The sequence below is a fragment of the Prinia subflava genome, chromosome 10 (genome assembly GCF_021018805.1).
Source record: "Prinia subflava isolate CZ2003 ecotype Zambia chromosome 10, Cam_Psub_1.2, whole genome shotgun sequence".
Taxonomy (NCBI): Eukaryota; Metazoa; Chordata; class Aves; order Passeriformes; family Cisticolidae; genus Prinia; species Prinia subflava.
The window spans coordinates 13,217,847-13,236,004 of NC_086256.1; the positions used below are offsets into that span (position 1 = coordinate 13,217,847).

Below are 18,158 nucleotides of genomic sequence, written 5' to 3' on the forward strand. Positions count from 1 at the left end.
GAATGTGGGTAGAATCACAGATCTGCCTTTGGATGTACACAAGCAGTTCCATGGAGATGAGTAGACACTGAATATTACTTCTTGTGATAAGCTGTCTTCATGTTATAATAACACTTTCCTGATGCCATGCAAGACTGAATTCCTAGTGCACATATGTATGTATGGCTTGGAGAAAGAGAAGAGATTTCCTAATTTCATACCTTTTGTCAGTCTATAGTTCAGACCTGTAGCTAGACTGGTTTAATATAACACAGATTTTGTCAGCCAATCATCCACTCTCACCTGTATGATTTTATCTATCCAAGGAAATCCAGCATTCAATGGTTATCCCATGAAAGTTTGTTGATATATGTGTTAGGAAAGTAATACTTAAGTATGGCTGAGTGGCATCTCATTTTTCAATTTAAATGTTTATTAGACCTAATAAAATGGTTTCCTAAAAATATACAGAATTAGGTGTAGAAAAAAAAATTGGAAATAATTTTTAGCTACGTATACTGATTTAGCTAAATACAAGTTATGGGTATACTTAGGTATTCTTTGCTGACTGTTTAAAAAACTCTTTACATCTAAATCAATACTTAAAGTTCTAAATTTGGCAGCAAAGTATACTGCATAGACAAGAAGATCTTCAAAACTAACTTTTTTTTTACCGTGTGTCGTATCTTTAAATGGCTGTTTTGTGGGCACAAATTGGAACAAGGTTTGATGTCATGTTATCACTACTAAAGTGCTGTCATTTCAGCAGTGTGCATTAGATTTAGTTAAAGTCTGGGTGATTGAAGCATGCAGTACAAATCTGCCTCACAGACAGCCGTGTGAGAAAACTAAATAAACATGGGGGGGAAAATTGTCGTCTGGCATATTGTAATCTGGCCAAGAGGCTTTCTCTGCATTCTCCTTTTTTAACAGTGGGGTTTTTTTGTTTGTGTGTTTTTTTCCCTCTGGTCTGCTTAGTTTTGGATGTCGCAGTGCTTTCTACTGAGGGCCAGGTGCAGGACTTGCGATTTCCTCAGGCTGGTAAAGGAGGCAACTGGATTCAGCTCTCTGCACGAACCATGAAACAGAACAGCAGGAACGGTGAGCCTTGGGCACTGAACAGTGGAGCTCCATCACCTTCTGTAAAACCTACCTTACCTAGTTAAAACATCAAAACACCGCAAAGCTGTTCTCTGGCTTTTCTTGACGATCATGGGTACCCAGTCGTTTTTATTCAAATCCATGGCCTGAAAATACCTCTCAGTTTACTGATGCTTAATTGTCGTTAGAGTGCAGGTCGCTGTCCTTCTGTAGACCTCTGTGGCGTGACGGTGGGCTTTTTTTTTCTCTTTCGTAGGATTAGCCAAACTGGTTTTCATTATTTACAAAAGTCTGGGTCGTTTCCTCAGTACTGAAAACGCAACCATAAAGTTGGGCAGCGACTTGGCGGGGCAGAACAGCACCATCGCCGTCAACTCGCACGTCATCGCGGCCTCCATCAACAAGGAGTCGAGCAGGGTGTACCTCACCGACCCCGTGCACTTCACGCTGGAACACATCGACGTGAGTTGTGCTGATCCATTCATGGGAAGGTCACAAAATCAGCAAGAGGGAAAGGCAATGCAGAAAAACAATCCTTTTTTTTTCCATTTGAATTTTAGATGTCGGACTAGGTCAGAGACGCAAGTCTATGAACATAAAATTAAATGAGCTTGGTTCAGTGATTATTAGAACTTAAGTGTATTCTTAATGAAAGCTAATTCAGTAATCAACATGAAAATGTAAATGGCTAATTTGTCTCTAACTGAAAATTAACTCTTACCTTAGTAGAAGGGTAGAAAGTTACTGTTAAGATTCTTGGTGGTTTGATGCAGTAAGTTTTATTGACACTTAAATTTTTTTGCATTAATTTTGGACCAAATTATAGAAGCTTATACAAATTGTTCAAATTGCATTTATTCAGCAAAGAGTAAAGTATGGTATCTTGGTTATACTTTGAATTGATGTATATTTTCTTCGTGTTATCTTACTTGATGTGTTTCTTTGCTCTTAAGTTTGGCCCTTACTCTTTCCATGTCTCATGTGGGGAAAGTAAATAATCACTACTGTGATAGAGAAATTAGGGTTAGATTTTCCTTTCTTTAGCCTGTTTTTATAAATCTGGTTGGATTGTTCTTCATCAAAGTGAATAGGCATTGAAAAGTGAACTTTTTTGTGATACCTGTTTACATGACTTTGGCCTGACCAAAGGAAAAAGATCCTATTTTCAAATTGTCAATTACAGGAAAAAATATCTTGAGAATAAATTCACACTCCTAACTTTCCAGAAAGCAAAAATAGCTGCAATGTACCATCCATGCATAAAAATTGTAATTGTTTAAAATTGTGTCTACAGTAATTGAGACTACACTTCAGAGTGCTTCAGACTATAAAGTCCCTTTTAAACTGGATGTCTTCCTGGTGCAGCATAGTCCACAGTTTTGCTGATGAAAAGCTTTATTGTCCAAAACATGCAAAGTTTAATCTAAATTATCTTTTACACATATTAAGCAATTGTTATTGCCATCTTAGTGTGTAAAATCCTCATTTTATGTTATTCTTTTATCTCCCAGCCTGACAATTATTTCAATGCAAATTGTTCCTTCTGGAACTACTCAGAGAGGACTATGATGGGATACTGGTCAACTCAAGGCTGCAAACTGGTTGACACAAATAAAACTCACACAACGTGTGCTTGCAGTCACCTCACCAACTTTGCAATTCTTATGGCCCGCCGGGAAATTGTGGTAGGTAACGATGTTTCCAGCCATCAGCACAGAGCAAACTTAAAAGACTTAGCTTTAAATTTTTAGCAAGATCCAAAATTGTTGAAGTTTCTTTAGTATTTATAGCTCCTACCCACTCTTTCCAAAGCAATTTGCTTTCTGTAGCACTTTTCTTCGTCATCCATAAAGTTGCAAGCAAAATAACAGGGAAGAGAAAACACGGAAGGACAAGAGTTTTCCACAAGCCATATTTTAAAGTTACTGACCAACCTTGCAACCATTTTATAGACTGTCCCTCAGTATAGATGGAGCGTGTCTGTTGGGACAGCTGTGCAGGCTGTTCCCTGGAAGCCCAAGTGCCAGCTTTCCTTGGTGAGAAAGGTCAAGGAACTTTCATACTGGTTGTTTAAACGTCTCTTCATAGTCAGAAATTTTGTTGTCTATTTAAAGCACTTCCTGCATGTCAGGGGGCCCAGAGCATGCAATATTTGCAGGACTATAGGACTTCTCATAAAGCCATTGTATTTGAAAAGGTCACTGCAAAGAACTGAAGCAAGGAATCTCCTTTGGCTAAACATGAGATTGAAGCCAGAATTACATGTGCAGCATATTCTGCCTTTTGTCCTGATCAGTGTGTAAAACATTGCTTTCTTCTCTGCCATGGAGGTGCAGGTCTGTAGGAAAGAACGTGTGCCTTCATTTCCCATTTCCCAGGGAAAGCTCTCCTCTTTCCTTTCATCAGAGCCTAGTGGTACCTTAAAAATATTATGTGTCTCTGCTCATATTTCCAACCAGTCTGCAGTGAGCCATAGGAAGAGTAAAAATGCTATTTGATCTGGATAAAACAGTCACATTTTTCTCTCAGACCTGCTCCTCTTCTACTTACCCTGATCTTGCTCTTCTGGGAAACTAAACTGAGACTGAGAAATTACTGAGTACATTTTGCTCATCTCATGTAATGAACAAGTAACTTTTGTGGATACCTGTGAAACTAGGTTTTTGTTTATAATCATAAAGAGTCATATTAATTTTCTCCATTCTCGGTTATTTCTAGTACAAAGATGGAGTGCACGAATTGCTCCTCACTGTCATCACCTGGGTGGGAATTGTCATCTCTCTTGTTTGCCTGGCCATCTGCATCTTCACATTCTGTTTTTTCCGTGGCCTGCAAAGTGATCGTAACACTATTCACAAGAACCTTTGTATCAACCTATTCATTGCTGAGTTCATTTTCCTAATAGGCATCGATAAGACAGAGTACAAGGTAAGTTTTCTCTCTGTGTACTGATCTTGTTCTCTGAAATGACTGTTTGAAATGGATTTGAATTAAAACATGACAACACTGACAAGTTTTCAGCACTCTAACACAGCAAGGCTGAAATAAAAGCTCAGCATGAAAATAAGATAGATGTATTCATACATAGTATTTACATCCATCCAAAATATGCTTTTCATTTTTGGTTGAGAAATGCTTGCTATTAACGAAGCAGGTGGTTAGACTTTTGAAAGAGGAGATAAAATTGAGTGTTGACTATTAGGAACATATATATGTTTTTTATATATATTCAAATGTCTTAACAGGTATTGACTACATTTATATATATATTAGTACAAAGCCTTTTCTATATGTATACACATTTTTACACTTCACATTCAAGGAGGTATTTTGGTAGTGTTGGTAACATTAAATCTGACATGATTCATTGGTTTGAAGCTAATAATCTGGCATAGTTTCATCCAGAATTTGGCCAATGGGGAGAGAATTGAGACCGATTTCTGTTACAACAGTAGAACTTTCCATGTTAAAGCAGACAAAAATTGCGAGGCAGACAGTTCATAATTTTAAATATGCATTATCACATTATGCATAGAGAACCAACTGTTCAGGTCTAAGATTATCTAAACTGTAAGTTCTAAAACCATATCAGTTTCAAAATTAAAATTTGCTTTTACAATTAAGAAGCCCACTCTGAAATTGATGACTGGGAGATGAGGGTGCAATTTCCTTGTCTTCATTCTCACTGTTCAGCTAATTCACTTTCTGTAGCTGCTGAGCACATATTGGGGTTTTCAAATGTTCAGAGTACGTTTCGAGGTAGGGGAGATGCTCCTGGATTTGTGAAAGGATTCTGACAGAACTATCTGCTGTTCTATTGCACACTGTTCAGTTGGAGAGGTAATGATGTGAAAAGTTTTGTGGTTTACATTTCCATCTCTTTCTTTCTTTGCAGATTGCATGTCCGGTTTTTGCAGGTCTCTTACACTTTTTCTTCCTGGCAGCCTTTGCCTGGATGTGTCTAGAAGGAGTGCAGCTTTATCTAATGTTAGTAGAAGTATTTGAAAGTGAATATTCTAGAAAGAAGTACTATTATGTTGCTGGCTACCTCTTCCCTGCTACAGTAGTTGGTGTCTCAGCAGCTATTGACTACAAGAGCTACGGAACAGAGAAAGCGTAAGTAATTGCAAGTGACCTGAGTGTTTTTCAAGTGAATAATTTTTTAAAGCCTATTAGCTGTCAGAGGGTCCCTGACAGACTAAAATACCATCTGAAGGCTTTATTGGTAAGAGAATGGCAATGCTGTGCACAAATTACAATCAAGTCTTTTGTAATTCTCTAGGTTCAGGGGATTTGTACTCTAGAGGGACCAATTCTAAATTATGGGCTTTCTTTTAACACAAAAGATTGACCTGAAACAAATTGAAAAAATAAATAACTTTTTGTCCTCAGATGTATATTAAGCAAAATTTCTCAAAGTATCTGACAAGCCTAACCACCTAGTTTTAAGCTAATGCTTCATTAGATCTCTTTGTTCAGCTGTCCCTCTAGCTAGCTCTCATTCTGAATTATGACAGTACAATATTCCAACCTGTATGTTTTATTTTGATAATACTTTATCAGGCAAGTAGAGTGGGATTAAAATTAGCCCCTGCCTTTTATTTACACAAATACAGATGTATATAGGAAGTGACAGAAGGTAGACAGAAAACATTTCTGAGGATTTGAGTTGCTGGAGGCATGAATTTGCCTTTCAGTAGTGTTTATTTTGTCCCTTTGATGAAATTAGTTACAGAATGGGAAGATTCTGTTGACTACAAGGAAGCTGCTTGATTTTGCTACTGATGAAAGACAAATAAGAGAATTCAGGAGGGAACTGGGCTGTACGATAAATGAATTGCTAAGTGAAGTTGGCCTTAATAGGTTTATACGTCATTTAGTCTGGTATCTTATGTATTCTTCCTCTACAGTTCAACTCCCAGATGGGACATTTTATTTATACCATATTGTTATTCAGCAAAACATGGCATCTGAATATTTTCTGTCTCATATTCTTCAGGCGTGAGCACTTAGCATATGATAAAAAGTTAAAAGCAGACTTTGAAGATCACATGGGAAGCCTGCAAAAATTATTTACTGGTGTCAGTGTCATTAGTCCATGATAGCACCTGTCACCAAACCTTTTGGCTGAAAGGAGAGCTTGTTCTGGTTTTGTTTCTCCTGATGTTAGTTACTCCTGATGATGTAGTTTCAGGTTCAGGCACGTTATTATGCAGAGTATTAGAAGAGTTTCAGGTTAGGTATTGTCCATGGAATAAGTGCTACTGTGCAATGTTCATCATTGTTTGCTGGCAAAGTGTTACCTTAAGAAGTATTTTTGCACTTTCCATTTATCACACTGAGGTGCTAATGCAGCTTTTCACTTTTCATTCTCTTTCTTCCATACTAGTTGCTGGCTACACGTAGATAACTATTTTATCTGGAGTTTCATTGGACCTGTTACCTTTATTATTCTGGTAAGAACTTTGGGTTTTTTTCCTTTCTTTTTAGGTTGCCTCACAGCAGATTAAAAAGATTTAAAATCTCATTCAATGCCATCCTTATTCACAAGACATTCCATGAAAATGCTTATAAACCATTTGGAATTTGACTAATGGTTATATAAATATGTAGAAGTCTTTAAAGAGTGCTGACCAAATGATTAATTGTCAAAGCTGTGGTGGCACTTCAGCATGGCCATTTTTTCCTAATGGCTTGAATTCTGAAGGTCGTATTGACATGGGTAGTCATATGAAAGATCAATGAAGTACTAAACACAGGGGTTTTTTAAAAGGAACCATTATTATTGCTTCCAATTGAGTCACTACTGTACACATTCTAGAATTTAGCTGCTAATTATACAACATAATTCTCTCAAAAGGGTATTCTAATGCACTGGATAATTAAATAAATTTTATGTTCCATTACACTTACACAGTATTTGTATGTGTATTTGCACATGCACATTTTTCCATGCCTACCTCTGTGTATTTGTGTTACATGTAGTGCCTCTCAGACAGAAAAATAAATAAAATAAATAATGGGCTGTTATGTGACCAGTAGAAAGCCTGTGCACATTCATTGCTGAAGTCACTGTGTGCCTGCACACATCTGTGCACCCACAGCTGGGTGCCCCAGTGTCCCCTTGGCACAGAATGTTGCATTCATACTTCAGTTTCCAATTCTCTGAGCACTTCCAGGTAAGAAGCGTGTGGCCACATGTCAACCCAGGGAGAGAACCTCTCCCATTTATTTAAGACCAAAAATACCAGCACTACACAGTGGAGGAATTTGTGAGCAGAGTGAATGCAAGATGTGCATTTTGACTTACCTTGGTTTTCTCAACTAGCTCTGTATCTTTAAAGCCTGGTATTACTTGGGAAATATCGTAGAAGGCTGGCTAGGGACATAGTTTGTGTATGAGGCCTTTTGTCACAATTGCTGATAGTTTGGAAGGATGAATTAATTAGTTTTCATGCTTTTGAAATCTGAAATAGTTGCGTGTTTTCCTGCCCTTTCACAGTAGTAAAGTTGTGAAAATGTTAACAGAATTTCAGTTCACTTGAATTTCCAGATTCAGGAATTGTATTTTTCCATATTCAGAAATAATATTTTTTCAGTGTGAATCACATGCATCAGGCATAATTTTGAAATTTCTTTGACTTTTATAGATCTGTGTGCCAAACATATTATTTCAGCACTTTTTGTACTTATAGTACAAATTGATATTTTGATTATGGAAATTTCTACTAAAAATGCACCTAGCCAATGTTTTGGGTTGCATTTACTCTGTTTATATCACAAACTGTTTGAATCCTTGAGCAGTCACTTAAGAAAAGATAGTTGTGCAATGTAGGGGTTGTTAGAGTTCTTTGGCATATTTTCAAAGACATGGGCATAGATGCCAAAATTTATGAGTGCAGGACTTGAATTAGAAAAATTGCTTTGTTTGTAAGATTTAAGTGTAGACCACAATAATTGTACAGAGTTTATTTTAAATACATTCAAATTAAATCATATCTCAGAATGATGGGCATTCTTTTTTTTACTAAACCTACAATTGCAACTGAAAGTCTTAGAAAGATAGACTTAATATGCTCAATATGACAGACACTATTTTTCAACATGTAGTTGTTTCTTGTAGTTGTAATTATTCTGGAAATTGTTCTGAGTTTCATGCTACAATAGTTAAATCACCTCAAGTCTGGTTGTGTGGTGATAATTTTGCTTTTTGTTTGTGGCTCCTTCCTTATTTTATTGTTACTGGGGGTATTTGCTAAGTCACCTATATTTCTCTCCCTTCCTCTAAAATAACATTTCACATGGGAAGCCTTGGGCTTTGCTGACGGCTTTTTCACTTCCTCATAACCAGGTCAGAGTGAAAATGGAGGTGAAGGACATTTAATCATATTGACCATGTACAGACATAGTTCACTATTATTTACTGGCCATGACATTATTATCCTCCAGCAAATCATTTAGACTGAGACGCAAAAGGCTTTTGGGAGCAGTATTCCCAACTTGAAAAATATGAAACAGCAGGTAGCAATCACAGCACAGTTCCTGGGAGTAATTCTTCTCTGGCAATTGCTTTGCCCTCTAATCGTCCCAGCTGAGAAAGCAAGAGAAACCACAGGAAGAAGTGTGAGAAGTGTACTGGCTAAAAAATACTATGTCACATGCACTGTAACCAAAGAGCTGTATTTGTAGTGTAGCTTACTTAGTGTCAGTAGCATGTGAGAATTTTGCCTTGGTGAGCTTTTTAACATGTTGCTCAAATCACTTCTGTGTTTCTCGGTTTAATAGTCCTGCACATAAACTCTTTTTTGACAGTATTGCTTTCCATTTTAATTTATAGGGTTTTTTTCTCTGAATTTATAAGCATTTGTGGCTGTGCACATTTTTTGCACAAAATGAGAAAATGGGAAGGATGAGGGGCAAGTATGAAGTTCCTCAGTACATCTTCTGAGGAACTTTTAACTTCACTATTTCTATAGCCTGTCATGCCTTTGGGCACCAGGGTTATTATATCTATGAGAAAAGTGCATGCAAGTAATGAGCGGTGGGAAACCATTAGTATGCCTGAAATGGTTTAATGAAAGCTTGGATCATGATACGTCAGGAGCTGTTCTTATCATTTGGACAGCTCCATCTGCATCTTTAATAATTAATTCAGTTCAGTAAGAGTTCAGTGTGCACACTCATTTAGAAGCCTTCGGAGAGCACCTCTCTCACTGCCAGTCCCAGGGAGAAATAGGCTTCTGCATGGCTAAGAGCAAAGATCTGGAGATACAAGAGCAGTTTTAGAGCTGCATTTGCCAGGTAACAAAAGCTCCGGGGAGTTCAAAAAGGGTCAGAACATGTGCAGTTCAGCTAGGTTACTTCAGAGTGGTGTTTCTGTTCTTCTGTCTTATCGTATCCATGTCAGCACTGCAGGCTGTGTGGAATGAATTTTAAGCTGCTGAGCTCAAGGTGGACGTGATTCCATTGAGCAGGTTCATGGCTATAAAACAAACAGTGCACTTGTGTAATCTGTGGTCAGAAAAGCCTGAGCACTTTGACTGCAGTGTAGATCTGCATTCATTCATGTCCAAGGAACGGGTGGTGCCAGTTTAATTTAGCCAAAACTGGTGCAGTTTGCTTCTCCAAGCTTGCAGACAAGGCCCACATATTAGTCCACCAAGGGTTGTCTAAGCAAAAATTACTAAGATGCCCCATTTCATTAGCACAGAATGTGTTAAATGTTCTCACCCAGCTGGAAGTATTGCTTACCTAAGTCAGTGGATGTACAGATGTACACATAACATGTGAAAATGGACTGTATTTCTAAACTTCTTTTTATAAATAATACATGTTTATCTTTCTATAGTAGACACTTGATAAATGGTATTTGTTAGTCACAGGAAAATTTATAATAATTTTTGCAAAATCTAGTTTTATTTTGCTGCTAATTCATTGTACCTGCAGCTAATTCCAGTTGATAAGTTCTTCTGTGCAGGTTAGTACACCCACTTTTTTAAAAAGTTGAGTTGGACACATTCCCTCTCTCAAAATTACATAGATTTCAGGGGCTAGAAAGACAAATTTCCTACTTTACCTTCTTTCATGTCCAGTTCCTTCTGATTTCCAAATGAGACATGGCCATATGTGTGTTGCCTGTGAAAGAATCATTATCTTCCAGGGTGCTGCATTTGATTATTACCATAAAAATTCTTCATATTTTATATTTTAAAGTAGTTCACTTTTCTACTTTTTAATAGTAGTTCACTATCCAATTACATATGTCATATGAAAAGATGACAAGGAACTAGTATATTAGAAGATACTCCAATATTTTTTTTTGACTTTACACAAAATTCTAAAATCAGGCTGTAGATTAAGCTAGTTCTCTATCCAGTATGCCATCTCTCCCAGTAGATAGTAAATTTTCGATACTAGATTAGAATCAAGTATAAACATAAATTAAATCCTATCAATTCAAATTTTTGTGTACTATTACCAGCTAATGTTTTAAAAGATCTCATATTATAGCTTCACCTTCTGTAGCTCTGTGTTCTGTCACTCTTTGGTATCAGAGCAGAATTTTCAAATCCCAAAACTGATGCCTGACCAGACTTTTAATTTCTTATTTTTAGCCTTCAAGAGTGTTGGTCTGATTTGCAGACATGCAGCACGAAAGAGATTTTACAGACTTGATTAAGGATAATTTTAGGACTGTTTGCAATGTATGCATTGTGCATCTCTGTGTGTGTTTGCACAATGTATTTATATTTTTTACTAGCATTGAAGAAGAGTTCAGCTGCAGATTTTGGCTCATCTGGAATGGATGCAGCCCAGTTGTCCAGATGAGGTCCAGCCAGTCACTAACAATTTATATTACATGAAGTGATGAGAACACCACCACTGTCACAGGCCCATTTTCTCTCTTAGAAGATTGCTCTCAAAAGTCTCTCTTGCCCTTCATGTGGGCCTTTGTATGACCTCAGAGTACTGCATGCTGGTGGTGAACATTTTCTTAAAGAAAGGTGTCCTACTCAGACCATCTGTCAAGCTTGGAAAACATCTACAAATTCATTGGCTTGGATCAGTAACAGCTCAGTCCTCACAGAAACATTCAAGTTGAAAGCGCCTTCAGGAGATGAGTGGTCAAGCCTTCTTCTCAAAATATCCACATCTCTGAGCCAGACCACATTGCCCAGAGCTGGAAAAGCTTTACTTGTGTAAATGAATACAAAACTCCTAACTGTTTTTTCTTCTACATATTCTCCTACATATTTCTCACCAAGAAAAGTAATTCAGTTATTCCTTATAAAAGCAATTATTTTCCAGCAAATCTCCTTCCCTCACTGCTTAGTGTCTTTCCTGAGAAAAAAGAAAAAAAAAAAACAAAACCACAAAAAAACAGCAGGATGCCCAAAAGTCTTTAACTCATGAGTTCCTCCAAAACAATCAGTTTCTAGATGAAAAACAGTTATGGAGCCAAAAGCAAATCTATAGAAAGGTTTGGATACAGTATCTGTAAGGAGGCAAAATAGGGTTTGTATAATGATATAATGTGTAACAGAGATGCCAGCATGTTTGAACAAGTGGCAAACCATGGTCTTTTGACTGCTGAAACTGAAAACTATGCAATATTTCACTGTGATGGAGAAACAAGTATCATATGCTCAGTTGTCATAGTTACTTTGTCTTCAAAGTACAGTAATTTTCCTTTTTTCTTGGAAGGACTTTTTCAGCTGCTGTAATACGGCATTATTATTTCTGTGGGCTGGTTTTGTGGGTCTGTGCCTAAATTACAATTAAAATGTCACTTAAGAAACTGCTTTGTGCAGTTGTTCCCTGGTGCAGCAATAAGATATACCCAGACAGAGCTGAGTACCTACATAAAACCTGCTTAATACAATGGAACTTGGCTCAAGCTCTGGGGTAAGGCTGTGTCTGCTCAGATGTCACCAAAGGAAACTCAGTATGTGAATACAAGTTCTTATTTGTCATGTGGCAAACCAGCACTTCAGTTGTACAAAGAATCACAGGATAAAACCCTCTTGTTTCATAAGGCAGTCATTTATGGGCTAAGACATATCTATGAGTTTTTATCCAAGAATGATGATGCCAGTACAATACAGGATACTCCAGGGTAGCTACTTAGGCAAGGATTAGCTTCCAGCTGTGCTGTAAATACTATTTTGAACTGGATTGTGCACTCCTGGATGCGTGGGTTGCAGCCAAAGTTGATGTACGTTAGGATTGACACAGGGAATGTGTCTTAGCTCTTAATCTGTTTGCACAAAAAGCAAATTGAGGTTGCATTTTTCAAGCAGGCTGAAGCAGGCTCTCATGTTATATCAGCTACCAAACTGTGCAAGAAACTTTTTCAAATAGATAAAAATTAAAATCTCTGTGCAAAGACATAGAACTGAGGGGTCAGGTCAGTTGCAGAGCCCTTGTCCTGTCTGGTGCAAAGACCAGGGAGAATAGCAACTTGTTTTCTCATCCAATGAAGTTATGCCATACAGTGGAAACCTAGATAAGAGAAAGAGATCACAATGATATAATGAAATGATTTTCCTCATCTGTTAGTCATTTCCTATAAGAATCATAAGCTATAATCACCAAGGTCATGAATTATTGACACTTCCATTACATTCTGCAGCAATGGAAATATGCTTCACCTACACCCTGTACATACATCAGCTTAAAGGTTAAGTATTTTCATCCAGTTCTTGAAACACAAACAGAAATCAATCATAAAAGTTTATTTCCCTTATTTGTATCACAGACACCTTTTTCTGTTAATCTCAACATACAATTGTTAAAATGTTGTACTTTGCATGATAAGATCAAAAGTTGCCAGGCACTTTTCTGGTGCTGAGAACTCCATTATAGTTCATGCTGTCCATCCTGGTTTTGAGACAGCAGCAGGAGTGATTCTTAGTAACAGACTCTGATCAGAGCCTTCAAAATACTCATCTTTTTAAGATTAAGACCAGCCCTTTATTAGGGTTTCAGTGACATTTCTGACCTGAAAGCTGAAGATTTTGAAGCTGTCTCAAACCAAAGGCTACCCAAATTGAGAGACTGGGTATAGTCCTGCTCCATAAGCAGCCAGTTGCATATATATGGAAGATTATAAGATTGGGGCTCTCTGTCTAATGTATGTGTTATAAGGATGTCAAACATATTCTTCCATCTTCTCTTAGCTTTTGGTCCAGCCACTTCATGTGGACCATTGTAGCAGTAGACAAGGATGGTGTCTTCTTCCTGAAAGGACGTGGTTCTTACTGGTTTCAGAGATACTGGCTTTCTGTGTGATAGAGGACAGCACAAACTAATTACTGAAATTAATTGGATACCACTTTTTAGCCTGTATTCTGCAGGCATCCTTGTATTTGGCTTGCCTGCTCTTTTCACAGGCTTTGAAGTCAATAGGAGAAAGGCAGCCCGTAACTTTGATATCTGTGATTCTGTTTCACAATAAGAGAATGATAAAAAATTTCCTTCAGTACCTTCCCTAACATAGGTGTTACCTATGTGAATGACACAACAAGAATAAGATGCCACAGTCCTTCAAGGGGCACACACAGTTTCACTTCGACAGAATCCAGACTACAAAGGGAAAGAGGGCAGCAGGAGGGTGCACCACAAGCATATGTCTATGGCACTGTTAAGTTTGATGCATTTGCTACATCTTTGTGTTTCTTCTTCTTTTCTTCTTCCCTTTTCCTTTTTTTCCAGTTACATTTAAAGTCTTTTCAAGACCCCAGTAGGACTGTGAGAACAAAAAGGAATAAAAAATAAAAATAAAGGCGAAACCAGCAAAGGTGAAAAACATTTCAAAATCAGGATAGGGTGATAAAAAGACAACTAGTATAGCCCAGTAATGAGGTGACCATGGTCCTCAGAGTGAGATAGGGAACAGGGCCAGAGGTGACAGGTAAAGGTGAGCAGCTGATGAGAAAAACATGCTGGGGGACAGAGCTAGACTGGCAATGGCAAGTGTTGGACATGAGTTAAATATTGTGGTTCATGATGATGTGGTGCCTTTCAGAAATTAAGGAAAGAACTTCCAATATTTTTATCATCTCATTCTTATTTGCAATCACAGTTGGCAGACCATCTGATATAGTTACCAATTTTCACTACTTACATGGAAATAAACTACATAGTTTTTGTTTAGCCTGTAACATCATCATTATTCAACCTATTACTTGAAGTAGTTTAATTTCATTCTTATCTGTTTTGACAGCTGAATCTTATCTTCCTGGTGATCACATTGTGCAAAATGGTGAAACACTCAAACACTTTGAAACCAGACTCTAGCAGGTTGGAAAACATTAAGTAAGTGCTTTGTGTTCAAGTATGAGAACTATGATTATTTTCTGATTGCTGAACTGATTGAAAGCTACTCTCCATTAGGAGCACATGCCATTGTCTCCCAGCAACTGCAGATGTCAATTAGAAGCAAACAGAGCCAATCCTGCTTTCGTCACATTGTTGCTGTAATGTCACAAACGCCGGTCAAAATTAGATAATTTCAGTCTGGAACTAGTGCCAAGAAACTGTTTCACGGAAATGCCACAGCACTGTAGTAATTTCATTTGCATTTAAAATGCAGTTCAAAAATGATGTTCCTGTTTCCATGGCTGATATGATTATATTAAGTTTGTTTTGTTAAATGACTTTTTGATTTAGGGATTCTGAGCAGTTTCTACTCGTAATCCTGTTCTCCCAAGAGAATTGACTCTATTATTATTGTTAACTTGAAGATTATCTGCTGTTTTCTTGCTAATTTAACAAATGTTTACTTTATCATGGTGTTCTACTGTAGTATCCCTTTTGCAGAGTAATAATAAGTTTTATATAACTAACAAGGCTTTGGCAGCTTTCGCTTCTTTAGATAGCTTTTTACTGTATTCTGTATAGCCTTAGGTTGTATTCAAGGTTTTTGTTACCAACACTGAAGGGATGGTGCGACTTTCTAACACTGAGGGTTGGATGTGAAAGGGTTTTACAGATCTGCTTTGAACGTTGGAAATGGCAAAGGGAGACTCAGTAAGGATGACATTGTGAACTAGATGTTGTAGATAGGTCAGTATCAGCTTCATTGCATGTTGCATGATGAGAGAGAGAGCTAATCTTTAGCATCTCTCTCTTTTCTTCCTTTTCCTCTTTCTGTCTTCTCATCCACACCAGTAATTACCGTGTTTGTGATGGCTACTATAATACGGACTTACCTGGGTAAGATAGAACCCTACATTAACAAACTTCTAGCATGATTTTTAACTTTACAAACTCGGTCATATTGTGGATTTCCCTTAATTTTAATTAACTATTTTTGAGATACCTGATTTGCTAAAGATTTTTAAACTATTATATGCCTTTATAATTTTAAATTGCTTGCTTCTGCATTTTGAATATCCTAATTTTGACTAATTTTTATAGACAATTTAAAAATGCTCTTATTAATTTCTGTTTCAATTCTGTCTAATAATTTTGTTTCTCTTTTCTGCTTATAATGCTTTCTAGCTATGAAGATAATAAGCCATTTATCAAGTAAGATCATTAGTTAGATGTGGAATTCACTGACTAAATTCCCTTTCCCTTTCATTCTGTGCTGTTCACTACAATTCCTTTTCCTTAACCTCTTCATGATGGAATCTTTTTTAGATTGTTCTGTAAAGCAATATCCATGTTTTTGTCACATTTCAGCAGGGTTTCTTCATGCGGAAGTTACATCCTCTAGCTTCAGTTTAGCTGAGTTTATCGAAGCATTAATGATTTGGGCTCTAGGCTTTTAATCTGCTGTTTAACCTTTGTGCATTTGTGTTACATTATTTGGTGTCATATGGCAGCACCACCGTTTAAAATCTATGGTGTGATTAGTGGCTAAGCCAGATTTATCAATCTCTTCTCTAAAAGCAGATAAAGCAATGGAGTAGCTGGGGCTTGTGCTATACTTCTGCATTTCAAAATAGTTTTGACATCCTATGCTGTTCTTGAGAAAGACAAAGGTTATATCTACTCATGCTGTTTTCACTGGAGTCTTAAGAGTACTGAATGGAATTGTTCTTTCTTGAATAGATAAAAGGTTAAACCCAAGGAATTTTTACATTTGAATGTGAAACTAGTAAAAGTCAACTGCAGGAACTGAAATGCTAATATTGGATTTGGCAAAGTACATTCTCATAAGTAATGTTACTAAAATAAATTTTCTTTTACAGATCCTGGGTCCTGGGTGCATTTGCTCTCCTGTGTCTCCTTGGCCTAACATGGTCATTTGGTCTGCTGTTTATAAATGAGGGGACCGTTGTGATGACATATCTCTTCACAGTATTTAATGCTTTCCAAGGAATGTTTATTTTCATCTTTCATTGTGCCCTTCAAAAGAAAGTAAGTTACCAAAACCACAGATGAATGTTCCCTAACTCCTTAGAAATGCCACACATAATTCTTAAGAAAATACAGATAAAATTAGCAATTTGAGGAACTGAAGTACTTTGAAGTAGTTTGAGGAGGGGACTAGAATTCCAATGCAGTTCTTGCTGTATGTGCTAGTGGGAGTCATGTAACTGCTCTGTGACCAGGCAGGTTTGACATGGATGCAGCATTTCCAACCTGGGCTTGAAAAGTTTGGAGGTTTTGTGAAGAAAATGTAAAAGATTAACACTGGTACTGTGGTACATATTAGCCTGGACTTACAGCCAAAAGCCTTTCATGTCCACATGAAACAAGTCCTGCCTTTGCTGCAGTGCTGCAAACAGAGGATTGGTTACAATATCAGCCCGTATCAGGCAGGAAATGCTCTCCTTTTCTTAGGTCAAGGCAGAGCACCTCTCCTGAGATCCCATTAAGCTGCCACATAAAGCTGTGGGTGATAGGCAGGGATTGTACTATGTATGCTCCTTCATTACAAAATTAAGTGGGATGTAAAAATTAATCTTATTATGAACTTTGACACACCTTATAAAAAAGTAGTCATTAATGCTAGACAGCTGCTAACAGGAATAGTTTTCTGAAGATGGAAAAGATGCCAGCATTAATACTTTTTTCCCAAGTGTTTGCCTCCCCCAGAAATCCCAACAGCTTTGTGCTCTCCACTGGAGTCTCCCTCAGGAGTGGGATGAGCTAAATTAGTTCTGCTCCCCTTCTCTGGAAGAAAGCAGAAGGGTCCAGAAGGAGCAGGTATCCTGGAAGGAGAGAGAGAGACAAAGAGAGACAGAGGGAGACAGAGAGAAAGCTTAAAGGGGAGAGGAGCAAGCAGGACAGAAGGAAGGTGAAGGCCACAGCTCTGTGGGACCCATTTTTGGGTTCCCTGCACCCCTTGTCTTCCCCAGAGGGTGGAGATTGCTTCCAAGGATGCCTTAGAGGTGCTTTAATGAAGAATGCATAAAATGTCAGCCTTTGTTAGAAGGCAGGAAAAGTGAAAATAAGGCGAGTTGAGAGGGAGGGTGGACATGAAAAAAATCCGACCCAAACAAACTTAACATGAAATTAAGTCCTACATTTGGAAATATCTAATTTGCAATATTTAGATTCTAAATACTTTTACCAATTTTAGGCTGGAGACCTAGGAATTATTAACTCCCATTATAATTAGCTCACCAGAGACATACTTAACTGATATTTGTGAGATGGTTTGAGACCATTGGATAAAGTGTTGCTGTGTAAATATGAAAATCCTATGCTCATGTTCTCAACTGTATCAGCTCTAACATTACCAACATCTCTAAATTTGGTGTAGACAATGGCATTCATAGGTGTTTTAGGAAAACATCTTGTAGACAGATATTACCCAGGTGAACATGACACTCCACTCATTTGGAGGGAACAAAAGCACACTTAGAAGATTGAGCCTAAGAGAAGAAGATAGGGAAGAAAATGCAAACATTCTCAAAATGCAAATAATTTCTAGGCTGGGGTTTCATATAACATTTCCCTTTTTACTATTTGTATTGGACTTGAAAATCAGAAACAGACTCCTTTTTATTTCTTTATACAGCTGTGCATTGTTTTTATATAAAGTGGAGTCAGCAAAAAGCAATATTAAAATACCAGTCAAGTGTGAAAAAACATAACCTAGAGCAATAAGATTTATACCT

The 18,158-nt window shown here is 37.4% G+C and overlaps 1 protein-coding gene across 12 annotated transcripts in view; it reads left to right on the top strand.

The window, feature by feature from the left end:
* ADGRL2 (adhesion G protein-coupled receptor L2) overlaps positions 1-18,158 on the top strand; it is a 174,819-nt gene that overhangs the window by 146,082 nt on the left and 10,579 nt on the right. For all 12 annotated transcript variants that reach the window (XM_063407360.1, XM_063407359.1, XM_063407358.1 and 9 more), the window contains 8 exons: positions 958-1,080; positions 1,337-1,542; positions 2,592-2,765; positions 3,799-4,008; positions 4,976-5,196; positions 6,470-6,536; positions 14,306-14,397; positions 16,281-16,449. In XM_063407360.1, coding sequence (XP_063263430.1) covers positions 958-1,080; positions 1,337-1,542; positions 2,592-2,765; positions 3,799-4,008; positions 4,976-5,196; positions 6,470-6,536; positions 14,306-14,397; positions 16,281-16,449 — 1,262 coding nt within the window. The remainder of the gene's footprint in view (positions 1-957; positions 1,081-1,336; positions 1,543-2,591; positions 2,766-3,798; positions 4,009-4,975; positions 5,197-6,469; positions 6,537-14,305; positions 14,398-16,280; positions 16,450-18,158) is intronic.